This window comes from Geotrypetes seraphini, chromosome 15 (genome assembly GCF_902459505.1).
Source record: "Geotrypetes seraphini chromosome 15, aGeoSer1.1, whole genome shotgun sequence".
In the NCBI taxonomy this organism is placed as follows: Eukaryota; Metazoa; Chordata; class Amphibia; order Gymnophiona; family Dermophiidae; genus Geotrypetes; species Geotrypetes seraphini.
Window position 1 is genome coordinate 42,263,164 of NC_047098.1, and position 24,436 is coordinate 42,287,599.

At 40.7% G+C, this 24,436-nt stretch overlaps 1 protein-coding gene across 9 annotated transcripts in view; it reads right to left on the reverse strand.

Moving 5' to 3' along the window:
* The window catches only part of TRIM37 (tripartite motif containing 37), a 290,609-nt gene that overhangs the window by 38,688 nt on the left and 227,485 nt on the right, over nucleotides 1-24,436 (reverse strand). For 5 of the 9 annotated variants that reach the window (XM_033921671.1, XM_033921670.1, XM_033921668.1 and 2 more), the window contains 4 exons: nucleotides 23,990-24,181; nucleotides 11,981-12,286; nucleotides 3,571-3,696; nucleotides 2,746-2,799 (listed from right to left, as the gene is read on the reverse strand). In XM_033921671.1, coding sequence (XP_033777562.1) covers nucleotides 2,746-2,799; nucleotides 3,571-3,696; nucleotides 11,981-12,286; nucleotides 23,990-24,181 — 678 coding nt within the window. The remainder of the gene's footprint in view (nucleotides 1-2,745; nucleotides 2,800-3,570; nucleotides 3,697-11,980; nucleotides 12,287-23,989; nucleotides 24,182-24,436) is intronic. The other 4 variants (XM_033921673.1, XM_033921672.1, XM_033921675.1 and 1 more) reach the window with 2 other exon arrangements.

A 24,436-nucleotide genomic window follows, 5' to 3' on the forward strand; every position in this document is an offset into this window, starting at 1 on the left:
GTTTTATTAAAATTTTGATGTAACGCAATACCATAAATTCAAAGCACTTTACAATTAAAAACAGAGTCTCGATTATTAACTACAACAAACACACAGACTTTATACACTTATACATAGGGGAAGTGGGGAGAACTACAATAAGCTTAGTAAAGTAAACATAAAAGGTAAGTACAATGAGAGGGTAAGAATTTTTAAAGTATAATAAAAAAAAAAAAAGGAAACTAAAAGAATTTTAGTTTTTCAAGGCCTGGGACAAAAGAAACGAAAATTTCTGCAACGAGCAGGGTCAATAGAGAATCTGACGAGGATTATCCCTCAAAGGCATCCTTATACAGCCAGCATTTTAACAGTCCTTTAAATTTTACTTAGCGATTTTTCTTCCTTAATAAATACTGGTAAAGAGTTCCATATTCTGGGAGCGGTAACAGCAAAGGTCATATCTGAGGAAAACCCTAGAAAAACTGGAGCAAAACTAGCAGACATATCCACAGGCTACATGCCTTAGTTTGTGCAGGAGTGAGAAATCAGCTAAATGAGCAGCCTGAGCTCACAAAATACCGAGGTGATGGGAAGTGTGGGGGTAGTGGCAACCAAAATTGCCTGATTTTAAACATGCTTGGAACAGACAGTGTAGTAATAAAGAAAGGTGGGGGAACAGAAAATATTAAGGAAAGGCTAATGTGTTTACTCAGCCCTATGGAACTTTACAAGAATATAAAGGGAAATACAAACCAATATGTTTAAAGTGGGGTATTATGACTGCTCTTGGCTCTTGACTTTCTCCTGCTTCAGTGTTCATTTATCTGGTCTACTTCCTACTTTGACCCGCTGGGGAAGGTCCTGCTTTACCTGCCTCAAGTCACAGCCAACATAGGAAGATCTGGACTGGACAGGCCACTCCAAAAACCAACTTACTGTTAACAAGGTTTGTTTTTAATTTTTCTTTAATTTTTTTTATCTTCACTCTTCTATTTTTACTTAATTATAAGTTATATATCCATTTTGTTACCTACTATTTTTCTTTTTTTATCTAATCTTTCCTAGATACTTTGAAGCTCCCTGTAGTTAATATTATGATTTTTTTTTCTGGGGGTTCTTCCTTCAATTTATCTTTTATATAAGCAATGTTTATCTCTCAGACACTTTAGTTTAGGTTGTGAGTCCATCCAGACAGATTTTTAAAAAACACACTAAAAAAACTACGGGCTGCTATCGCAGCCATTATAATAGCAACTGTAAAAATAGCGAGTCATTTTCCAAAAAAATGCTCATGCAAATGAGGTTGGCTGAGAGCAGCGAAGACTTGATAAATTTTCATCTGCCCTTTGCTGGTTACTGTGATGGGCACATGCGCAGAATACACGAAGAAACCCCCCTCCCCCCACACACACAACAGCAGGAGAGATGCCCAATGTCTCCTGCTGCCAAACAACCCCCCTAACTCCTCTTGGCAGTGGGAGAGATACCCAATCTCTCCCGCCAACTGACAACCCCCAACTCCCCTAGGCAGTGGGAGAAATGCCTACGCTCTCCCGCCACCATGGAACCCCCTCCCTGTGCCTCCAAAGACCCCCCTTACCTTATTTTCAAATAGCTGGCTGGAGGGATACCTATTCCCTCCTGCCAGCTGGCCCACCTCTTCAAAATGGTTAGCCTTCCCCCTCCAGGGCCTGAGGCTCTAGTTGGTCCAGGCTGTTTAAGGCCCCTCCTATGGGTGGGGGCCTTATGCATCTGGGCCAATCAGAGCTTTAGGTCCCTCCCCGGATGCATCCAAACTCTGATTAGCCCAGACGCATAAGGCCCCACCCATAGGAGGGGTCTTAAACAGCCTGGGCCAATCAGAACCTTAGGCCCCTCCCATCCAGCCATCTAAAAATAAGATAAGTTTTTGGTGGGGGAGGGTCGTCGGAGGCACGGGGAGGGGGTTGCGTGGCAGCAGGAGAGTGTGGACAACTCTCTCGCTGCCAAGGGGAGTTGGAAGGGGTGTCGGGTGGGAGAGCATAGGGGATGTTGTTTGGAAGCAGGAGACATTGGGCATCTCTCCCGCTGCCAGGGGGGGGGGTGTCTTTTTGCTGCAGGAGAGACAGCATCTCTCTCCCGCTGCCAAACGGGGCTATAATGCAGTCTAAACACAAGCTATAAAATACACTTTTTTAAAAGTGCTGTCACTGTACTAGCATCCTCGGACCAGTCACTTATTTTTGTTGCCAAAACCCAATGCCGCTCTTGAAGAATGGATCAACAATTTTGAAGAATCTACTGGAGTGCTCATTTCAATACTGAAGAACCCATTTGTAAGGCAGTGTTGGAGACTGCTAGAAAGCTCACTAAAGATCGAGATAAGCTGTTTTGATAATCTGTCATTAAAATGAGCACAAGCTAAACCATTGGAAACCAGTTTAGTGACCGTGTTAAAGTTTTGAGAATCTAGGCCAGAGAGGGTTGTTCAATGTGCCTATTATACGATTAGCTTTGAAAACCACTTAATGCTCATATACAAGCAGTATATTAAATTCAATAAATACAAAAATACATCAGACTTTCAAGAAGGTTGGGGTAACCTGCAGAGTAACCATAGTTACAACCCAAACAACAAGTAAGGGAAGCTAGATATTTTTGACAACAGCTTTGCTGATTTTGTGGCTATGTGGGTTACTATACAACTTGAAAGCAAGAAATGGAAGTGCTAGATTAAATATTGTACTTATTAGAAACTGGAACAACACAAGGCTTTAAATGACCTACCAGTTGAGGCGATGGAATTGGTAGAGTGGATCTGCATGGGACACACAGAGGGCACTGATAAGAAAAGGAAAAGGGTTGCAAGAATGAGTAAAATACATGTGTGGAGAATGCTTGTGTATTAGAAATTTATATGCTCATCTACTCAAAGTGGTAGAAAATCCAGGGAGGAAAAAAAATCTCAACTGGGCAAACTGAAGGGACTTGCGTAAAGGTTTTCAAACTATAGAACGCGATAAACAAAGATGATCTTATAATACTCATTTGAAATTACAGCTGAAATCAGAGCTGCAAAAACACAAAACCCCTGGAAAATAGCTTCATTGGTCTTCCAGGTTCAAAAGGAAAAAGGAACTGCAACAGCCTCATCATCCTATGCTGCACTTTGGCCAGGATCAGAGGCATGGGAGGATAGATACGGCTGAGATCACATGATTTCTAACTGGGTCATGACTGGGAAAATTGGTGTAACTAAGATAACTGGTGTAAATACTGCTAGGTGCCTCACGTAGCCAATCAAAATTTGACCAGACAAATTTAAGCCTCTAGCTGAATCTCCTAATTTATCTAGCTATCTTCCTCCACCAAGCTAACCACACCTCAAGAACCATCCATTTTTGGGAGGCTAAATTTATCCATGAGGATGGGAGACATTTTTTAAAACTAGAAGTTTAACCACCATTTGTCTATGGTTTGACTAAAAAACCACTTAGCTGAGAACAGACATTTTGCTCACCCATACTTAAGGTGCTGATCAAGTATACAGGCCGCATACTTGATTTCATACCTGTAACTAATTTTCTTAACAAAGATCTTTGACTGATTTACCTTCTAAAGAAGAATCTGCTTTTGAATGATGATTTCCATCCCCACAATCCAGTGCTCGCCGCAGAGATAAGCTACCAGCTCCTCCTACTCGAGAAAGTCTGGACAAATTGTTTTTCTTACTAGAGGCTGCAAGCACAATTTAATGTTTTTTTTTAATAATCACCACAAAATTTTTAAAGATTTAAAAAAAAATCAATTTTGTGTTTTTTTGTAAATTATTTTAACTTTTCATACTATGGTTCCTATTGGGAATGAACAAGAATTGTTTTCTAGAAATGAGCATTCATTCAGTGTTCAATTCAATGATTTCAGTTTACCAGAAACAATGTATTCATTTCTTTCCTGACTGGGAATCTTACAATTCCTTAAAAAAAAAACAACAGCTTACCAATTTGTTAGTTATGTTCACAAAAGTATTTAAAACAATAGCATATGTATAAGGATGCCTACTAAGTAAATTAGAACTTGCATAGCTATACACATTCCTAAGCCACTGCCCAGAAATTTCACTGTAGTAGGGATATGTTCGATATTTATTTTCTAGCTGACAGAAAATATCACTTACTATCCTCCTGAGCAAAGATGTAGCCAGATGGCTGATTTTGGATGGGCCTGAGGTAGGTGGGCATAGAATTCCTCTGCCCCTTCCCACCTGGCCTGTCAACTCAAAATATTAAATACTTAATCTGGCGAGGATACCCACGACACCCTCCCAGATGAAGATTTTCCCCTCCTTGGGCAGCCAGTGCTCTTCCAAAAGGCAGCTAGCAGCACTTGCCTCGAGATGCTGTTATCAAAACTGAGCATTTGGAGAGGGTTCGGTGTTGGCGTTAGCTTGAGGCAAATGCTGCTGGCTGTTGTTTGAAAGAGCACTGGCTGCCCGAGGATTAGGGATCTCCCACCAGCCACAGCAAGAATGCAATAATTTTGGATGGGCTCACCTTTGGTTACACCTCTGCTCCTGCATACAATTTAGTGGACAACAGTGGCAAGTTTTGTTTAGCTAATGCATACACTACTGCATTAACTATACTCAAGTATACAGAGGGTCCCTAGTATCTGTGGTATACAGGTGGTCCCCAGTATCTGTGGGTAATAGGTTCCAAGACTTACTACGGATACGTGAAATCATGGATAACAGCTATTATACCATGGTTTACCATCCAAGTGCTGAGCACTCCTGCCCACCCGCAATCTACCCACTTTTCACCGTCAGCTTTGCTGGCCTGAGTTTCCTCCTTCTGATGTCACTTTCTGGTCCCATAACCTGAATGTGACCCCAGGAGGAGGGAGCTCAGGCCATTGCGAGCAGCAGGCAGGAGATACTGCTTGCTGCCAGTGAAGTTTTTTTGGAGGTATGCTGAGGTGGATGCGGTGGTGTAGAGTGTGCACAGGTGGGAGTGCTTAGTACTTGGGCGGTAAATTGTAGATAACTTAAACCACGGATACAGAAATCAAGGATGCAGGGTGCCCTCTGAACTTTGCAAATTTAAGCTTATTCCTGTTAACTTTCAGTATCATAAACCAAAATCATATTGTGGGCCTTGAGGGCATGTCTACCTCTGTATTAAGCAAGTTCTGGTGGCTTAGCGTGCACACAAAATGGTCGTGTGATCGCAGCGCTCCTCTTATCTGGGCAACCGTTGAATAAATAAAGATTTCCTTTTAAACTGTTTTCGGCTGAAAACATCGGAGAGGACAGCGGGAGCATGGCGAGCACCCGACAGAGTAAGAGTGAAACCAGAGGGGCTGTGAAAAGGCAGAAGCAGGATCAAATTACCCCAAGTAAGGTTCCGCTTCCTGCTGATGTATCAGAGGAGTTAAGCAAAGCTGAAGTTATGGGGGAACTGAGGCAAATCAAACAAATGCCGACAGAGACTGTGAGTAATATGGCAGAACTGAAGGAAGAAATCCTGAATATACACAGACAAATGGAAGTAGCTAATAAAAGAACAACAGAGTTAGAAGTTAAAATGGAGAGCTTAGAATGTGAAGGAAAAAGATGCAAAAATGACAGTTTGGAAATAATTCAATTGAAAAGTCAGCTGGAAGATTACGAAAACCGTGGAAGAAGAAAGAATATAAAACTTTTTGGAATACAGGAAAATTTGGAAGGGAAAAATGCAATACAGTTTTTAGAAAATTTAATTCCTAGATTATTGCAGTTGGATTTCAAACAGCCTTTGGAAATAGAACGGGCACACAGGATTCCAATAAAGAGTCTGGAAAATCAAGGGAGACCAAGACCATTAATATTCAAGATGTTAAGATACCAGCAAGCAATAGAAATTTTAAATGCTGCCAAAAAAGATAAAAACTTAAACTATAAAAGATCCAAAATATGGTTTTTACCAGACTTTGCTAAAAATACAGCAAATATTAGGAAGAAATTCCTTGATCTGAGATCTCAATTAAAGGAAAAAGGATATAAGTATGGATTATATTACCCAGCAAAAATGAGGGTATCTTGTGGGGATAAATCTTTGTATTTTGTTGATCTGGAAAAACTAAAGACCTTTCTTTCAAAATCAGAACCTATATCATTTTAGCACAATGGGTGTTGAAATGAAGGGATAAATACTAAGACTGGATTGGTGGATATTGAACAAAAAATTAAATATAAAGAACTATGGGACTTTTGTTTGTTGGAAAAAGAAGAATATGCAACAAAGAACAGGAAATAAAAATGAACAAGTGAAAAAGAAAATAAAAGAATGTAAAAAAGAAAGTAGAAAGAAGGATAGACTGGAAAGACATTAAAGTGAAGTTATTAGACTGAACTTTTAGGAGGCTGAAAGATGGATGGTTGGAGTAAAGAATGAACAAGAAGGATTAAAGGACTGGACAAATTAACACAAAAGGAAAAGTGAAGACTGAATAGGAAAATAAATAGATGTGAAGAAGAAGAAAGCAGGACTGATAGACTAAAAGGATATTATAAAAAAAAAATGAATGACAATTGGCAGTCAAAAGTCTTTAAGAGTGGATGGATGGAGATAAGAAATAAATATGAAAGTTCAGTTTATTTAATAAGTCAGAAAAGGAGAAAGTAAAGAATGAAAGGACAATAAGGAAAAGATTGCAGAATGGATTAATGATAGAAAGGACAAGTTATATGATATTTAAATGCAAGTAAAGGAAAGGAAAATGAATAATATAAAAGAAAGATACATAAGAATTTATTGGTAGCTGAAGGAATGTAAAGATTGATGTTGTGATAATATAGTTTTAAAAAGATTGGATTTACCGGTAATTTGGAGAAGAGGAAATATAAAAAGGGGGGGGGGGGAAAAATTATTTTGAAAATGAAATACAAATGTTTAAGTACAAATAGAGGATAAAAACTTATAAAATTGAAGTTTTTTTTTTTTTAACAGAAATATATGAAGAGATGGATATTTGTTGTTGGATATTTAAAGGAGGATAGGAGAAGATGGATTAGATAATATAAGATATAGGAAAATGATACTTTTTATTAAATATATGACTATGATAGAATTTTCTTGAATGAAATAAAATGTTGGGGGAATGAATTAGAGATTGGTGAAATGATAAAAATGCATTAATGGAATGTTAGGAAATAAATATGGTTATGTGACTAAAGGTTAAATAATAGATAGAGAAATTAATTACTTTAAAATGGAAAAAAAAGGAAAAAAGGTTTTATGATTAGAAGAGAGATATAATTAGATATGTTGTGGAGAGGTAGTGAGTTTGTCTCAATAAAGGATAAAGGGGTTATTAATAAATATTGGTTGCCTGGGGGGAGGGGGAAAGTTGGGATTACTGTCTAATGTGTGTCCTTAAGCAGTCATTATATTGGGGAGGGAGGGGTGGGAAGAAAGTGGGTATTAAAGATATTACTAGGATGATTAAGGAAAAGATTAATAAGGGATTGGGTAATTTGGAGGTAAGAATGTGTGCCATGGGGAGAAGTTTTTTAGATCTTAGTTATGGAAGAAGGGAAGAGGAAGATTATGATAAGGAGTATAAAATATATTATGTCTTTTAAGATATTTTCTATTAATGTCAATGGCCTGAATCATGTAATCAAAAGGAAAAAGGTATTATCATTTTTAAAGAAGCAAAACGCGGATGTTTATTGTCTGCAGGAGACCCATCTTAATATAAAGGAATCACAGAAACTAACGGGTGGGTGGGTGAAAGAATGTTTTTTTGCTCCAGCAGAGGGTAAAAAAGCAGGAGTAGCAGTTCTTATAAATAAAAAGTGTATGGCCAATTTTAAGATAGTAAATTTGGACCCACATGGAAGATGGCTACATGTTGATATAAGTATGGGAAATAATGCCCTGACGTTGTTCAATATATATGCCCCTAATTCGAATCAATCAGAATTCTTTAAAAAATTGCAGAGTATGTTGTTACCACTGGCTGCTTCTAATTTAGTGGTGGCTGGAGATTTTAATGCTGTAATGGATCCATTAATGGATAAAAAACCAGGTAAAAGTATAAAATCTTTATGTTTAGATAATTTGGTTCAATCATGTGATTTGAAGGATATATGGCGTATTCTTCATTTTAATGATCAGGAATTTTCATTTTGTTCACAGGTTCATAAATCATTTTCAAGAATAGATTATATTTTTATTTCATCTCATAAGGTGCAGCAAGTGATTAAGGCTTCCATTGATCCCATTATCATTTCGGATCATGCGGGAGTATGGATAGATTTACAATTAGATCAATTAGAAAATAGAAGACCTCTTTGGAGATTTGATAATGCATTGCTTGTGGATGAAAAATTTTTGGAAAATTTTAAAACACAAATTAGTGATTTCTTTCAAATTAATTTAGTGGAAGATACATCTATTGAAAATGTATGGGACGCTTTTAAAGCGACTATGAGAGGTCATATTATATCATATTCGGCTTTTGTTAGGAAACAGATTAAAAAACAGTATATAGAGTTAGAAAAAGAAATTAAAATACTAGAAACTAAATTGGTAAGCAAATGGGAATATGATGTATTACAAGCTCTTTTGAAAGCAAAAGGTAAATATAACGAATTAGCTTCAAAAATGATAAGAAGAGACTTGTTTTCCAAACAGACAATGTATTATGGAAATTCTAATAAGGCGGGAAGATTATTGGCAAATTATCTTAAAGCAAAAAAAAGAAGAACTAATATTAATGGGATAAAAGATGATAATGGTATAATAACCAATCAAACGGATATAATTTTAAAGCAATTTCTAAAATTTTATAAGGACCTGTATTCTTCCGAGCCTTATTTGGAGAGGCAAAAAGATGGTAAAAATTTTTTAGATTTAATTATTGGACCTAAGGTTCCTGATCATATAAAACGGAGTTTAGATGAACCTATATCATTAAAAGAATTAGAAACAGCGTTGAGATCTCTTAGAGTTGGATCCGCTCCAGGTGGTGATGGTTATACAGTAGAATTTTATAAAACATTTCAAAATGTCCTTTCCCCATATTTACTAAATTTATATCAGACACAACTTATAAAAGGTGATATTAAAGGTACTATGGCTGAATCAATAGTAATTGTTTTGCCTAAGCCAAATAAAGATCCTACTTTGATTTCAGACTACAGGCCTATATCTTTAATAAATGTGGATAATAAACTTTTGGCGAAAATTTTGGCTTTGAGATTAGCCAAAGCTCTCCCACATATTATAGACACGCATCAGACGGGTTTCGTTGCTAAAAGACATTCCTCTAATAACTCTAGATTATTGTTTCATATGTTAAATTTATCAAAAAAAATGGATGAACCGGCTTTTACAGTTTCCTTGGATGCAGAAAAAGCGTTTGATAGGGTAGAATGGAATTTTATGTATCAGGCTTTAGAATGGTTTGGTATAGGTTCTGGATTTATACAAATGGTAAAAACATTGTATAGCTTCCTGATTGCAAGATTAAATATTAATAATATGATATCTGATGGTTTTCAATTGCAGAGGGGAGTTAGATAAGGTTGTCCTTTATCTCCTTTGTTATTTGATGTTGTATTAGAACCCTTATTGTTAGCAATACAGCAAGCAAGGGGGATACAGGGTATTCCATATTCTGATATGGAATATAAAATTTCGGCTTATGCGGATGATATTTTACTTTATTTGAGGAATCCAGAGTCTACCTTATCTTGTCTATTGGAATTAATTGATATGTTTGGCAAATTTTCAGGTTATAAAATTAATTGGAGTAAGTCTGAACTTATACCTTTAAATGTTCATTGTGTAAAAGGATTATTTGACGCTTTTCTGTTCATATGGAAAGAAGAAGGATTTAAATATCTTGGCATTCAAGTTAAAAATACAATTGAAGATACAGTAAAAGAAAATGAAAAATTTGTATTGAAAAGAGTTACAGAGTTATGTGAGCAATGGAATCCGTTACATCTTTCTTGGTGGGGGAGAGTTCAAGCTATTAAAATGATGATCTTGCCTGTAGTTTGCTACCAAATGAGTATGATACCTATTTATTTTCAGGGGTCCTTTTATAAAAAGCTTAATAGCATTTTAACGAAATTTCTTTGGCTTGGTAAAACGCATAGAATAGCTTTGGTATCTTTGCAAAAATCAATTAAGGAGGGAGGGATAAATTTTCCAAATTTTTATAGGTACCATCAAGCCTATATTTTACGTCAGGGTATGTATTGGATCCTCCCAGAACTGATAGATAATGCACTGGATTGGTTATATTTGGAATGGCGCCTTATGTTTCCCCTAAATTTAGTTCATCTTCCAAGTATCAACATGCCTAGAAGATACAGAGAAAATAAGATATTAATGGATACTTGGAAAACGTTGAGGTTTATTAGTAAATTAACACCTGTCCCAATAAACAAGTCAACTAATCAGTCTTTATGGATAAACTCCAAGATTAAAATTGGCGGAGCTCAAATCCTTTGGAAGGAATGGATTATTGCAGGCATTAGATCTCTGAATGATGTTATTTCGGAAGGTAAACTGCTGGAATTTTCACAATTGCAACATAGATTTGGTCTTAGTAAAAAACAAAGTTTTAAATGGTTGCAATTGAAGCAGGCCATTCAGGTTGGGTTCCCTGAATGGAAAACATTGAATAATCAATATAGTTTAGAGTTCTTATGCTTCCAAGCAGACTTCCTAGGGCATCAAGCCGCATTGTGGTATAAATTAATATCTGGATATTTGAATAAAAAACCAAAAAATGGTCTAAGAGACATTTGGAGCATTGAGATTAAGCATCAAATTACTGCATCTCAATGGCCACTAATTTGGTCTTGGAGAATGAGATGTACAGTGTCAGCATCTATGAGACAAACTTGGTTCTTTTTATTACATAGAGCTTTTTGGACCCCTACACGTTTGCAAAAATTAGATAGTTCTAAGTCCAATAAATGCTGGCACTGTAATCTGGAACCTGGGACGTTGGATCATTTACTATATCATTGTCCCTACATTAAAAGTTTTTGGAATGCAATTTGGCCACAAATTAATAAATTGATGGAAAATCATGTAGCAATATGATACAGTGTTATTTGGAATGATGATGAGAAAAAAAGTCAAATTTCACCAGAAAATAACAAGCTTTTACTAGTCATGACAGGGGTTGCCATTCAGCATATAACCAATAACTGGAAGAATCATAGTAACCTTAATTATACATTTTGGTGGAATACAATTTGTCATATATTCAAAATGGAAAGAGTAATAGCAATACAAAGAGGGACATATCCTAAATTTATAAAAATATGGGGGCCATTGACAAAGTATTGTACTGAATGAATAATAGGATTTATCTTCTTCTTTTCTTCTTTTTCTTGTCTTCTTTATGGCACACATGGAGGGGGGTAGTGAAAATAATTTTACATAACATGTTATAATATGGTATACAATATGTATAAGGTGATTGGAAAGTACTTGAAGGGTGGGGGGTGGGAGAGGGGATAAAAAAAATTTGTTCAGAATATTATGTAATAGATATAAAAGTGATATTGTGTATTCATTAGTTGTAACTCAATATTTTGTACACTTCATGTAAAATGTGAAAATGAATAAAGAATTATAAAAAAAAAAAAAAAAAGCAAGTTCTTCAGAAATACAGCTAAAACCAAGGTCAGCCTTTCAAAGTCTGAGTACGCATCTTTTAAGATTCCTCAAGCTTAGCTAGAAACAGCCACATGGGTCAAAGTGTCAAAAAAGCACATCATATGTTGGCAGATCTGGTTGGTTCAAATGAAAGAGATTTACATAAATAATAGAACATATGAAATGCGCAATGGCCATACACCAGTCTGGGCAGGGATAATGTGATGCTGCTGGATTAACATGGCAGCTTCTAGGGTGCTACTCAAAAGAATCTGAAAAGCAAAATCTTTCAGTTCTAGAAGCACTTAATGTGTTTATAATAAATAAATAACTTTTTCCTTTTTACTTACAGTTTCTTACATAAGTGGAAATGGAAGTCTTGGACAGCAACTCCATTCCTATTTCTGCTAACTTTCTGCAGCTGTCTGTCTCATTGACAGCTGTAAACTCCTGGTCATCGAGAGGAGAGCTTGGTTGCATATCACAGGCCAGAACACTGTGGCTTCTCACTTCTGACAACTGGTTCTTGACATCTGCTATTTTGTCACGAACTTCAGCCATTTGTGTTTTGTATCTTTTTAACATTTTAAAATCAGGAGGTACACGCCATGCAATCTGCTGCCTCCGTTGTTCTCTTTCTTTCCGGGAATATGATCCTATAAAAGAGGAGAAAAATCAAAGATACTAGGATACTGGAAAGATACTCACTTTCCAGTAACCAAGCCCTGTTCACCTCTATAGATGCTTGAGTCCTATTCAGCTGACAGCAGTCTGGATTTTTTAAAACACTGGCCGTTCTCAGCTGAATTGCACTGTATATTAACTACCTAGTTAGCTAAGGACAGTTTTTTTGCTGTCCTAAATTAAGGTAGATTATTATCTAGGTGCTGCTATTGAATATCAGTGGTGATCAGGTAATTCCCAGCTCCACCCTGGCACTAACTAGATAGTACTGCAGCAGTCTTCCTAGATTTTCAGCAGCACTATCTGGTTATGTGCCACTGAAAATCCAGTGACTACCCAGTCAGTAGGAGATAACCAGGAAGGAGCCTCTCCTTCTAAATATCAGCCCCTTTGTTTTTAATGTTTTACCTGACAAGCAAAATTTTTGAGGACAGTATCTTTGATCTTTACAGATTAGCAGGACCTGATTTATAAAATCCCATCCTGTTCTTAAAGAGTAGATTGCAATTCACACAACACATATAAGTATAATATGTATCTCGCTAGTCTGTCTTGCCTTTGTAATAAGTTACTTTGTTGTTATTGAACACCCCCGATTTTATTATATTATATACAATTGCTTAGAATTAAGATAGGCAATATATCAAATGTTCATTAAACTTATCTTCCTAAAGCCTCTAAGTGTAAGGGACAGCATGGGTCTTACTTCCCACCCATTATAAAGTCGTCATTATACCTGCCATTTTATCCTACATCTCCTACCACAAGTAATAAGGCAACTTTGGGCACAGTGCAGTTCTCTCTAGGGCTACTCTGTAGCTCATATCAGGTGCTGATTCCAGAACAATTCCTGGCCCCCTGGTGACCCAACCTGCACTCCCAAGCAAATAATTAAAATACTTCTTCCAAAGAATGGGGATAAATTAGCATCTGCAGCTAAATTTCTAAACTAGCTCTTGAGGTGTGTATGAAAGATTTTTACCCTACAAGATCTTTTCCAAAACATAAATGCTAGCTGAACAATGCAAGGATCTTACATGAAACTCTGGAAAGCAATGGAAATCCTTATAAGTAATAGAACAGGGATCCATCTCTGTTTAGAATAGTGCACTCCTAAAACAGTAGAGGCAAATCACTGTACGTATTTGTCAATGTAAAGAACAAAATGAACTAGCTTAAATCCCTTGCAACACATTAATAGCTAAAGAATTAGAATAAACTTTAATAGTTAATAAGTAAACCTATATATACTCAATAAAATGTACCACACTAGCAGCATCTGCATGCAACAATCATTTTTTTTTTTTTATAATTAAAATTTTTATTAATTAAGAAAATGCACAAGAGAGCAAGGCAATACACATCACAAGCGAAAACAAAGGCAATCAATAATCAGGCTCTCAAGAACAAAATAAGAAAAACAATGATGTACAATGAGATATGCAAAAATACAGAATCAACAACTTCCCAAGCCCTTCCCCCCCCCCACCCCCGGTGACAAGCCCAGACTCCCACTCCAACAGTGGACAGGAAAGGTTCAAAGAACAATAAGTAAAGAAGAAGGTACCCCGAAAGGAAAGCATAGACCAAATAGACCCACCCCCCACAGGAAATGTCCCACAAAAGTCAAGTAAGGGAGCGAAAATTCCTCCATATATGAGCAAAGCTATGGCGAAGCCCATGCTGAGCCGCTGTAAGGCGGTACAAGAGTTGCCACTGGTGCAACTTCAATTCCACCTCCTGCCATGATGGAGGTACCGGTTGCTTCCACCTGGAGGCCAAAAGCAAGCGGGCAGCAGTAAGAGCTAAAATGCAAAAGGTGGATTCTCCCCGTTCCAGGTCCAGCTCATGCCAAAACAACAAGGCATGACGCCAGTCCGCTGGAATCCTCTGCTGCAGAATGACAGAGATATGATCAAAAATTTCGATCCAATAATCCCGCACAATCCTACAGGACCACCACATATGAAGATATGAGCCCACCTCCCCACAACCCCTCCAACAGAGACCCCCACCCCCCCTCCCCATCTTGGCCAATAACAGGGGGGTATAATACCACCGGAGCAAAACCTTAAACCCATTTTCCACAATCAAAGTAGCAATACCAGAAGAAGAGATCGCCCGCCAAATTTCCACCCACACCTCCCTCGGGATAGGGGCACCCCAATCACCCTCCCAGGACGTCACATAAGGCAATACACTCACCCCCCCAGAATTCAAACACTTGTAGATCGCTGACAGAGCTCCCTTCCGAACCACAGGGCCCAATAAAAGCTCAAATCCTGTTTTACCCCCCAACATCTCAGTCAGGAAACCAGAGGATTGAACATAGTGAACCACCTGCAAATATGGGAAAATATCCCGGGGCAACAACTGGTAGCGAGGCTGGAGCTCCCCAAAAGGCCTCACCCTCTTCGTTTCTAAATCGCAAAATTGTCCCAAACAAACCAAACCCTGAGCCTCCCACCTCTTAAACACCCCGGCCCCCCTTCCCGGAATAAACTCAGGATTAAAGCGCAAAGGGGCATACCAAGAATATCGCCGCCCCTGTAAAAGCACACAGCGCACCGCTCTCCACACCCGCATCGCTGTCCGGACGGAGGACATCCGACATCTACCCCCCCCACTCCCCGGAACCCACGGCAGATGTAGTAAGGGCACATCCCCCTCCAAGCCCTGTTCAAGGTCCACCCAGAGTTTCGGGACTTGAGTCTGCCACTCCAAGAGTGCTCGCAGCTGCGCCGCCTGATAATACTTCAGCACATTAGGTACCGCCAACCCACCCTCACCCTTGCCCAAATACAAGACTCGGCGACTCACCCGCGGTCTTTTTCCCGCCCAAATAAAGTGGAGAAGGCTCCGCTGTACCCCCTCTAACAGCCTCCGCGGGATCCACAAGGGTAGAGCCTGAAAGAAAAAGAGGAGGCGAGGCAGAATCATCATTTTAACTACCTCTATTCGCCCCAGCCAAGAAAAATAATAACTATCCCAGCTGACCAAGTCCAAACGAATACGACGAAACAAAGGAAGATAATTAAGATCAAACAAATTCGAACCAGGAGGCCCAAAGTACACCCCCAAATATCTCAAAGAGTGTTTAACCCACCGAAAAGGAAACCGTCGCTGTAGCTCCCCCACCCGATCCGCCGACAAATTCACATTCAACACTTCCGATTTCCCAACATTGACCCGAAAACCTGACACCGCCCCGAACTCCTTCAATTCCTCCAACACTGCAGGCAAAGAGGTGTCCGGGTCCTCCACCGTAAAAAGCATATCGTCCGCAAACAAATTCACTTTGTAATCCCCAGAAGGCGTATGGACTCCCTGAATGCGGGCGCTGGCGCGGATCCGCTGTGCAAGGGGCTCCACCACCAATGCGAACAAGATAGGAGATAGGGGGCAACCCTGTCGGGTACCCCGAAATAAGGGGAAAGTAGCAGAGTACCCCCCATTCACTTTAACACAGGCCAGCGGATTAGTATATAAGATGCGGATCCATTCCCTCAAACGGGGCCCCAACCCTACAGCCTCCAAGACCTGAAACAAAAATGACCAAGAAACCCTATCGAAAGCCTTCTCAGCATCTATAGAAAGAAACACAGTATCGTCCCCCCGGGTCCGAGCCAACTCCAGCAAATCATAAACTCTCCGAACACTATCCCCAACCTGCCGTCCCACCACAAAGCCCGTCTGGTCAGGATGAATCAAACGGGGAATCCAACTCATCAGACGATCCGCTAAGACCCGTGTAAAAATTTTTGTATCCACCCCCAACAAAGAGATTGGGCGATAAGACTCACAGCGCGCAGGATCTTTCCCCTCCTTGGCCAACACTGTAACCCCCGCCAAGCGCATGAAAAAGGGTAATTGACCACCCCCTTGCAAAGAATTAAGAAAAGTCACCAACGGGGGCAACAACAAATGTTGGAAGCGTTTATAATATCGCACCGTAAAACCGTCCAACCCAGGAGATTTACCCACATGCATAGAGCGCAAAGCCCCAGTCGCTTCCAGAACTGAAAGGGGTCTATCCAGGCGTTCAACATCAACCTCCGCTATCCGAGGCAAAGAGGCCGACTCAATATAGCGCTCCCGATCAAGGGGGGTACCCTCCGCCTCAGGGGTATACAATTTACCATAATACTCAACAAAACGTGCCCGCATTGCATCTTCCCTATGAAGAAGCTCCCCGGAAGCCGTCCGGAGAGCCAAGATATGGTTCTGAGAACGACGCACCTTCAACCGATGAGCGACTAGACGACTAGCCTTATTGGAGAACTCAAAGTACTTTTGCTGTAATAACTGAAGGTTGAAACGCAAGCGGTCGAGTTCAAGAGCATGCAAGTCACTGCGCGCCTTCTGTAACTGGCTGCTCACAGTTACATTCCAGGGCTGGCGCTTATGGATCCCCTCAAGTCTCCCAATTTTGGCCAACAGGGCATCCACTTCCTCCCGCTGGCGTTTGCGCCGGAAGGATGCCAAAGAAATCAGTCGACCCCTGAGGGTAACTTTCAATCCTTCCCAGACAGATTCTGGGGAGGCCCCACACTCCAAATTATCCGTGAAATAATCCTGAATCCACCCTTCAATTTGATCCGCTACCGAAGGATCATCCAACAAGCTATCATTGAAACGCCAGTATTTCTGCCCAACCCCACCACCCGTACCAGCTAGCTGTAACCAAACAGGCGCATGATCGGACCAAGTGGTCCGCTCAATGCCCGCCCTCTCCACTCTGCGAAGGAGACCCCGTTCAACAAAAATATAGTCAATCCTGGAGTAAGAAGCATGTACCTGCGAAAAATAAGAATAGTCTCGTACCCGAGGGTGCAACCAGCGCCACCCATCCTCCACATTAAGTTCCCGGAGCGCAGCCCGCAATAGGTTCCGATCTCGTCTACCATAGCCCCCAGCAGACCCAGAGTTGTCCAAATGCGGTGTGACAGTAAGATTGAAATCCCCACCCAAGATTAAGGCCCCACCCTTAAACTGCAAAATCCTGGTCGCCAGGTCCCGAACAAAAGAGCCCTGACCCTCATTGGGAGCGTAAACATTAACCAGAGAATACAGACAGCCCTCCAACAGCACCTCCACCATAATATAACGACCCTGAGGGTCCCGCACCACCCTTTTAATTTCACACCTCAGGTGCTTACCAAATAGAATCCCCACCCCACCCGTCTTGGAGCGACCCGCCCGAGATGCCCAAAGTGCGGTAGGGAATCGGGGGTCACGGACCAGAGTCTCGTGGGACCGTAACAAATGTGTTTCCTGGACAAAGCATACGGAAGCCCTCAGACGGGCCAGCTCCCGAAATAAAGCCTTCCGTTTATGGGGAGAGTTAAGCCCCCTAACATTATAAGAGATAAACTTAATACCTGCCATAGAGAGAAAAAGAAACCCAACAGGTACCCAAGGCCCAAAAATAAAGTATGGAAAGAAGAACCCCCAAGTCAAGAACTGTCACCCCCCACTGCCCAACCCCACCCCATCCCACCCCGCACCCACCCACCACACCCCTCCATCCCCCAACCCCCACAATGGGAGCAGCCAAACCTCCCATGTACAAACCCGGAAGTTAACAGTCCCCAACGCCCTTTACACAGCCCAAGACATACAGCAAACTGATCCCCATAGACAAACAGTCCACCCACCAACAACCATCCCCACCCCACAACAGCCCCCAACTCAACAGGCAAAGTCACTTTTTAAAGGAATAACAAACCAGGTACAACAACCATCAATCCCCCTCCAGCCACCCGAGCCCGGGTGCCTCCTAGCCCTAAGGCACATCTCTTATCCCCTCCCCCCAAGGGGCAGAGGCACAAGCCATTCACACAGGGAGATAGTACCCACAGCTAGCACATGTCAAGTAAGTCCTGAAGAGGTAGAAGCCACTGCAGGAGGGGAGGGTCCACCACCCGGACTTCCACGGCTTCCTCGAGCACCACGCTCCACACGCTGCCATCCAGAAGGGGCAGAGGGCCTACCAGGGCTGACCCGGTCCCGTTGCTCCGGGCCCAGCACCTCCGGCACCTCAATGCCCGCTTTCAACAGCAGTTCACGTGCTTCTCGTACAGTCACAACCCTGGTATGGACTCCATTGATGGTAATAACCACACCGAAGGGATATGTCCAACGATAACGGAGATTGCTCCGCTGGAGAGCTTTGGTGATCTCCCGGAAGGAGCGCCGCTTCTGCAGGGTGCTAGCAGCCAAATCCTGATAAAATTCCAGGCGATGACCCTCCCAGGTCACTGTACTCAACTCCCGGGCCCTCCGCAAGGCCCGTTCCTTGATCACGAAGCTCTGCAGGCAAACCACCACATCCTTAGGCTGGTCCGAGAGCCGCGGGCCCAAAGCTCGGTGTGCCCGTTCTATCCCCGGGTCAAGGGAGTCATCCTGGAGCAGCCAGCGCAGCAGACGCAGAACCACCTCACGAACATCCCTATATTCCGGAAGCTCTGGGAGTCCCCGCACTCGCAAATTATTCCGACGAGTACGGTTTTCCAAATCCTCAACTTTATCTAGCAGGAGTAGGTAATCAGCGCCAGAATCCTCCATCTTACGCTGTACACCGGTGACAGAAGCCTCACACGCGTCCAGCCGGGTCTCAACCACATCCACACGAGAGCCCACCTCAAGGAGATCCGAGCGCAGTTCCTGCACAGTCTCCCGAACCTGCACTGCTACAGCTGCAATTTCAGATTTCACCTCCTGTATCCAGCGCTGCATGTCAGCCTTAGTCAAAGGGTCAGCCGAGCTCACAGCCGATTCCAGGGCTGCCGGATCCGCCGCATCCCCCACCGCAAGCAGGGCCCCACTGCCACCTTCATCCGGGCCTGAGCCACCACGTGCGCCCCTGCCAAGGGTCTGCTCCAGAGTTCTTTGCCCTAGTTTGTCTCCAGGCTGCCGTTTCCGCGTCGCCATTGCCGGATCGCACTCCCTCACAACCGGGACCCGACGGACAAAAAAAACAAAGCGCGATTGCACAGCCGACACGGGGATCTCAGCGCGGGCTAGAACGGAGCTCACCTAGCAAGCGTCCATTCGTGCCGGTGACGTCACTTCCTCCCCCATGCAACAATCATTTTAAAAACAGATACAGTATTTTTATTTTGTAGAAATAAAAGATCTGACAATGTGTTGTAATATCTTTCTACTGGACTATGTACATCTGAAACTAGCTCTTACGAGCTATGCTGCGCCTTTTTCAGATCAATAGCTGAAGACCTTTTGTGTTTTCTTTATCAAAATGACTGGACTTTTTATTTTGGTTTTTCTTTACCAAAATGACTATAGCAAGTAAAATTAAGAGAGTTGGTCTTAACTGAAATAGACAAAAGTAGGAATTTGTTCCCGTCCTGGAACCACTTGGTCAATTAATTTTTTCAGAAACAAAAAGACTTGTGGAGAGTTGATGTCCAATAGTTATTTATTTATTTGCTCAATTATTTAGCCCATCCTCCCAAAGGAGCCTAGAATGGATTATAAAGTACATCCACAATATAATCGAGACAGGACAAAGATTACATAATTTACAATATAGACATGTTAAAAAAAACATATCCACTAAGCAGCTCTGGTGAGAGTAGGTGGCGTAAGTGTATTGACTCTAAATGTCATTTCTGGGTGCATGTCCTTAAGGCGCTGGGTTTGTTCTAACAGATGGGGGAGATGGTATGCCTTAGTCTGGGAATTAAATTAGAGTAGGAGCATTTGCGGGCTGTTTCAGTTTTGAGGGAACGGCCAGGAAGTATAGTCAGTCATTTTTCTCCTTGGGACCTCAGTTGTCACTTTGGGAAGTAGATTTGTCATTTAGTTGTCATGTAGTGTGGAATCGTTTTTGGACGGTTTTGAAAGCGAGCATCAAGGTGCAGCATTTTTGAATGGGCAGCCAGTGCGTGAAAGCTATTGCAGTGTAATGTGCTCGCAAATGCCAAGGTTTTCCAGGAGGCGGATTGCAGCATTTTGCACCCTTTGGAGGTGGGAGAGAGTTTTGGTAGGCAGGCCCACTAGTAGTGTGTTGCAATAGTCTAAGCAAGATAATACAAAAGCGTACAGTAGTTGGGTGAATTCGGGTTCTGAGAATTATACACATATGGTTTTTAGCTGGTGGAGGTAGTAAAAGGAGGAAGATACTAGTTTGGATATGTGATCTGTCATTGATAAGTTTGAGTCAGGAGTTACTCCTAGGCTGCGGATGTTATCCTTGGGTTTAAGGGTGTTTGTGCTCCAGGAAAAGGACGGACAAGGCATACGCAAAGATCTTTGTAGATCCAGAGAAGTTCTGTCTTGGACTCATTTAACTGTAACTTGTTCCCAATCATCCAATGGCTTGAAGTCTTTATTTCAGTTAAGGAAGACTGGAGATTTTTGATTTGTGTGTCTCAGTGTCAGCCTAGTGTGAGGTAGAGTTGTAAGTCATCTGCGAAAGAGTGGATTCTGATTCGGTGTTTTTCCGCTATGTCCAGTACTGGTTTGACATAGAAGCTGAAGAGGAATGGTGATAGTAAGGCTCCCTGAGGCACTCCATAGTGGAGTGGTTTAGGTTCAGATAAGGATTTCCCTAGTAGAACTCTCTGGGATCTGGTAAGATTATTGGGGAACTCTATGTTGCTGTGTTTTATGGAATAATCATTGAATGGGTGGGAGAAAATGATTGATTATGTATAATTGTAAGTTGAATGTGCTTGTATTTATGTATTATAAGTTATATATTCATGTATTGCACTATTGAAGTATGAAAATCAATAAATAATTTAAAAAAAAAAAGAGATGAATTTCCATTGTACAAATCATAATTATTTATGAGCCTTGTAAGATTATTCTGTTATGAAATAACTTTTAATAAATTTAACGGTTTAATTGGCGATAGTGTGTTTGTACAATTACTAAACAGGGACCAACTGTTCTGTTTAGCCAGGATAGTAAAGATTCCTGTTTTAAGGTTTTCAGTTTCTAATTATAAACCCTTCATCCCTGTTAGGGAACAAGGGAATAGCAAATTGCATACAATAATGTCATGAGAATTCTGTAACATATTCCCCTTTTCTCCCCAATTTGTTTTTCTCTTTTGAAGAAAAAAAAAATATCAATCAAAACCCCCCAATATTTACAGGGCCAAATACAGAAGAGCAAGCAGTTGGGAAGAGGCTGATGTTACACAACTGCAAATAGAAAAAATTCTGAAATTTTCAACCTCCTCCATGTCTTACTCAATTCTGTATGAACCTTCCTGCACAGCTACCAACAAGAGGAGCTTTTTCACCTTCAAGGATAGGAAGCCATTATGAGCAATGTAGAAGAGAAAATGCTATACCAATAGTGCTGAATACCACAGGCATAGATATACCACCTCAGGGATGTCTAAGTCAAAGAGACAAAAGGAAAATGAGAACAAAATCGAATTACATAGTACCCTCAGGCTGGGGCTTAATGGCAACTGAGTCACAATTTTTAGCTTTGTTTTCTTTCCTTTTTCTGAAAAGCAGATAGCTATTTAGAACTGAAGACAGAAAATCTTGCATTAATGATGAGAGAAAAGTTGTCCAAAAATAAGAACAGAGATCTGTGAAACATGGGGGAGAGAGAAAAGAAGGAAATAATCAGCTTGCTTTGTCGTGAGAAGTGATTTTGCTAAATAGAGCCAGATGTACTAAGGGCTCCTTTTACGAAGCCACGTTAGGGGCTTTAGCGCACACAACTTTTTAGCGTGCGCTAGCCACAAAACTACCGCCTGCTTAAGAGGAGGTAGTAGCGGCTAGCGCAGCCGGCAAATTAGTGCGTGCTATTATGCGCGTTAAACTGCTAACGCGGCTTCGTAAAAGGAGCCCTAAATGTTTTCCCAAAGACACAAAATAGAATAAATCCCTTTGTGTTTACATCACTCAGATTATAAACTCTTTTGGCAGAGACCTAGAAACAATGTGATTAATAAACTAACAATATACAAATAATTAAGATTATTATTAAAACACTACCAATTGGTTAAAGTTCAGGAAATGTATCTTGGAATGAAAGCATGTTTTATAAGAATTAATTTTGGAAATTTGTAAAACTGAGGATATTAAACCTTGGAATCAATGTTCCATTGGCTTTAAAATATTTTTTAAATTAGCGTGATGACAAACCATTTCTTCCCTTGCAAGATGGCTACGTTTATTTTCCCTTGCTTTCAGTACACACACGTTAATCAGAATACAAGAAGAGAAGGAACTGTAACCCTACAAGATTTTTTATTCACCTCAACCATACTGAGCTGCATAGAAAAACAATAGCAGCAATTAAGAATCCTGACTTTGATGACTGCAAGATCAACTCAACTGAAGGAAATGCAAAGCCAGACTCCTTTAGTCCACTAAAACAACCAGTAGAATCTTTCATTTTAAAATTAAGAGCATAAATGAGGATTGGCATTGTGTACAGATGAAGGGAAAAGGGAAAGCAGAAGCCACTGCTGAGCCTATTCAGAGTTTTCAATAAATAAGTTGCTCTAAGCCAACTAGCCACAAATACACCTGACCCCTGCTCAATCTATTTATCCTGCTGGGTTTGATCTGTTAAGTTCTCTGTTTGAAGAAAGCTAAATGAAACTCTCAGATTTTCATCAATAAGAAAACAACTTGAAATTATATTATCTATCACTTTGCTCATGCACAGATTAAGTTACACTACAACACAATCCATAAACTGGAATAATAAGATTTCTATTGTGAGTTATTTGGGGAAAGAGGAAAGAGACTTATGACATTAGAAGATGTCAACAGAGAGAATATAAAGACATAGGCCCAGATTCTATAAATGGTGCCATCGTTGTCAGTTACCTTAAAAACGGCCACCGATCGAGTGTCAATCATGCAACGATGTCACTTATAGAATTGCAGCTTTGGGGAAGGTAGGTGCCGGAAATGTAGGCCAGGGTTTATAAGGCCTACATTTCTGGCCCTTTTCACACGAAATTGCACCTACAGAGGCGCTTTATGACACCTAACACCACTTCCTGCGTTAGCCATGCCTACAGTGGTTAGGTTTTCTAAAGTACCTCTGCAGGCATGATACAAGCGCCATTTTCTTTAGGTGCCAGTAGGCACCTTGATTCTTTTTAAAAACCACTTTTAAATGGTGTTTTGCACTTAACTTAGGCACTGGTAGGGCACCTACCAGCACCTAAATCAAGGTGCCGTTTATAGAATATGGGCCATAATGACTATCTAGAGACTCATAAGTGATATAATAAAAGAGCAGAGAATGCCACTGCTGAAAGCACGAGACCCCTAACGCTTGCACCTATTTAGCCTATTCACAGCAATAGAAATTTATCCTCCCCTAGAAGGAACACTTTTCATTGTTGTAATTTCAAAGGCATCAAAAATTACTTCTAGGCTCTCAGGGAGGAGAAAAAAGAAGAGTAAAGAAAAGCTGAAGGACATCAGAGTTGGAAACTGCTTGACAAACTGCATGACAAAAGTTATAGAGTAAGCAACATCTTTGAGAATTACCATAGTCAAAAGAATTACCATAGTCATTCTTGGCTAATATGTATTAATTTTGACTGCCATTTTACCAAAAGATAAATTAGCACAGCTATATTGCCACAGGCTATACTGTCTAAGAATTTAAAAATGAGAGAAAAGCGGATTATTTGCATTTGAACTGTTTGTATTGTGTACCTGTTGCTTGCAGGAGTGAAACAGGAGGGTGAGGTTGTAGACCCAGAATATTTTCCATACTATTTCTGTCCTTTAGATCCAACAAATGGATTAAAATCAAGGGATCCAGGTCCAGTAAACTGCTGCAGGCTGAGGAACTCCCTCCTCGCTTCAAAGCTCTGCCATGTCCATTCACATACACATGATTACTCGCTTTACATGGAGAGGAGGTGAGCATTGGGAGAAAAGAAAAATCTCTCAGAACTATACATATGTATATATTTAAAACAGTAGACACTTTTTCAACCAATTTATTACTTTTTTGAAGCTACAAGATAAAAAAAAATTTCAGGACATTACAAAAAGCACAGTTACTTACCGTAACAGGTGTTATCCAGGGACAGCAGGCAGATATTCTTGACTGATGGGTGACGGCACCGACGGAGCCCCGGTACGGACAATTTTAGG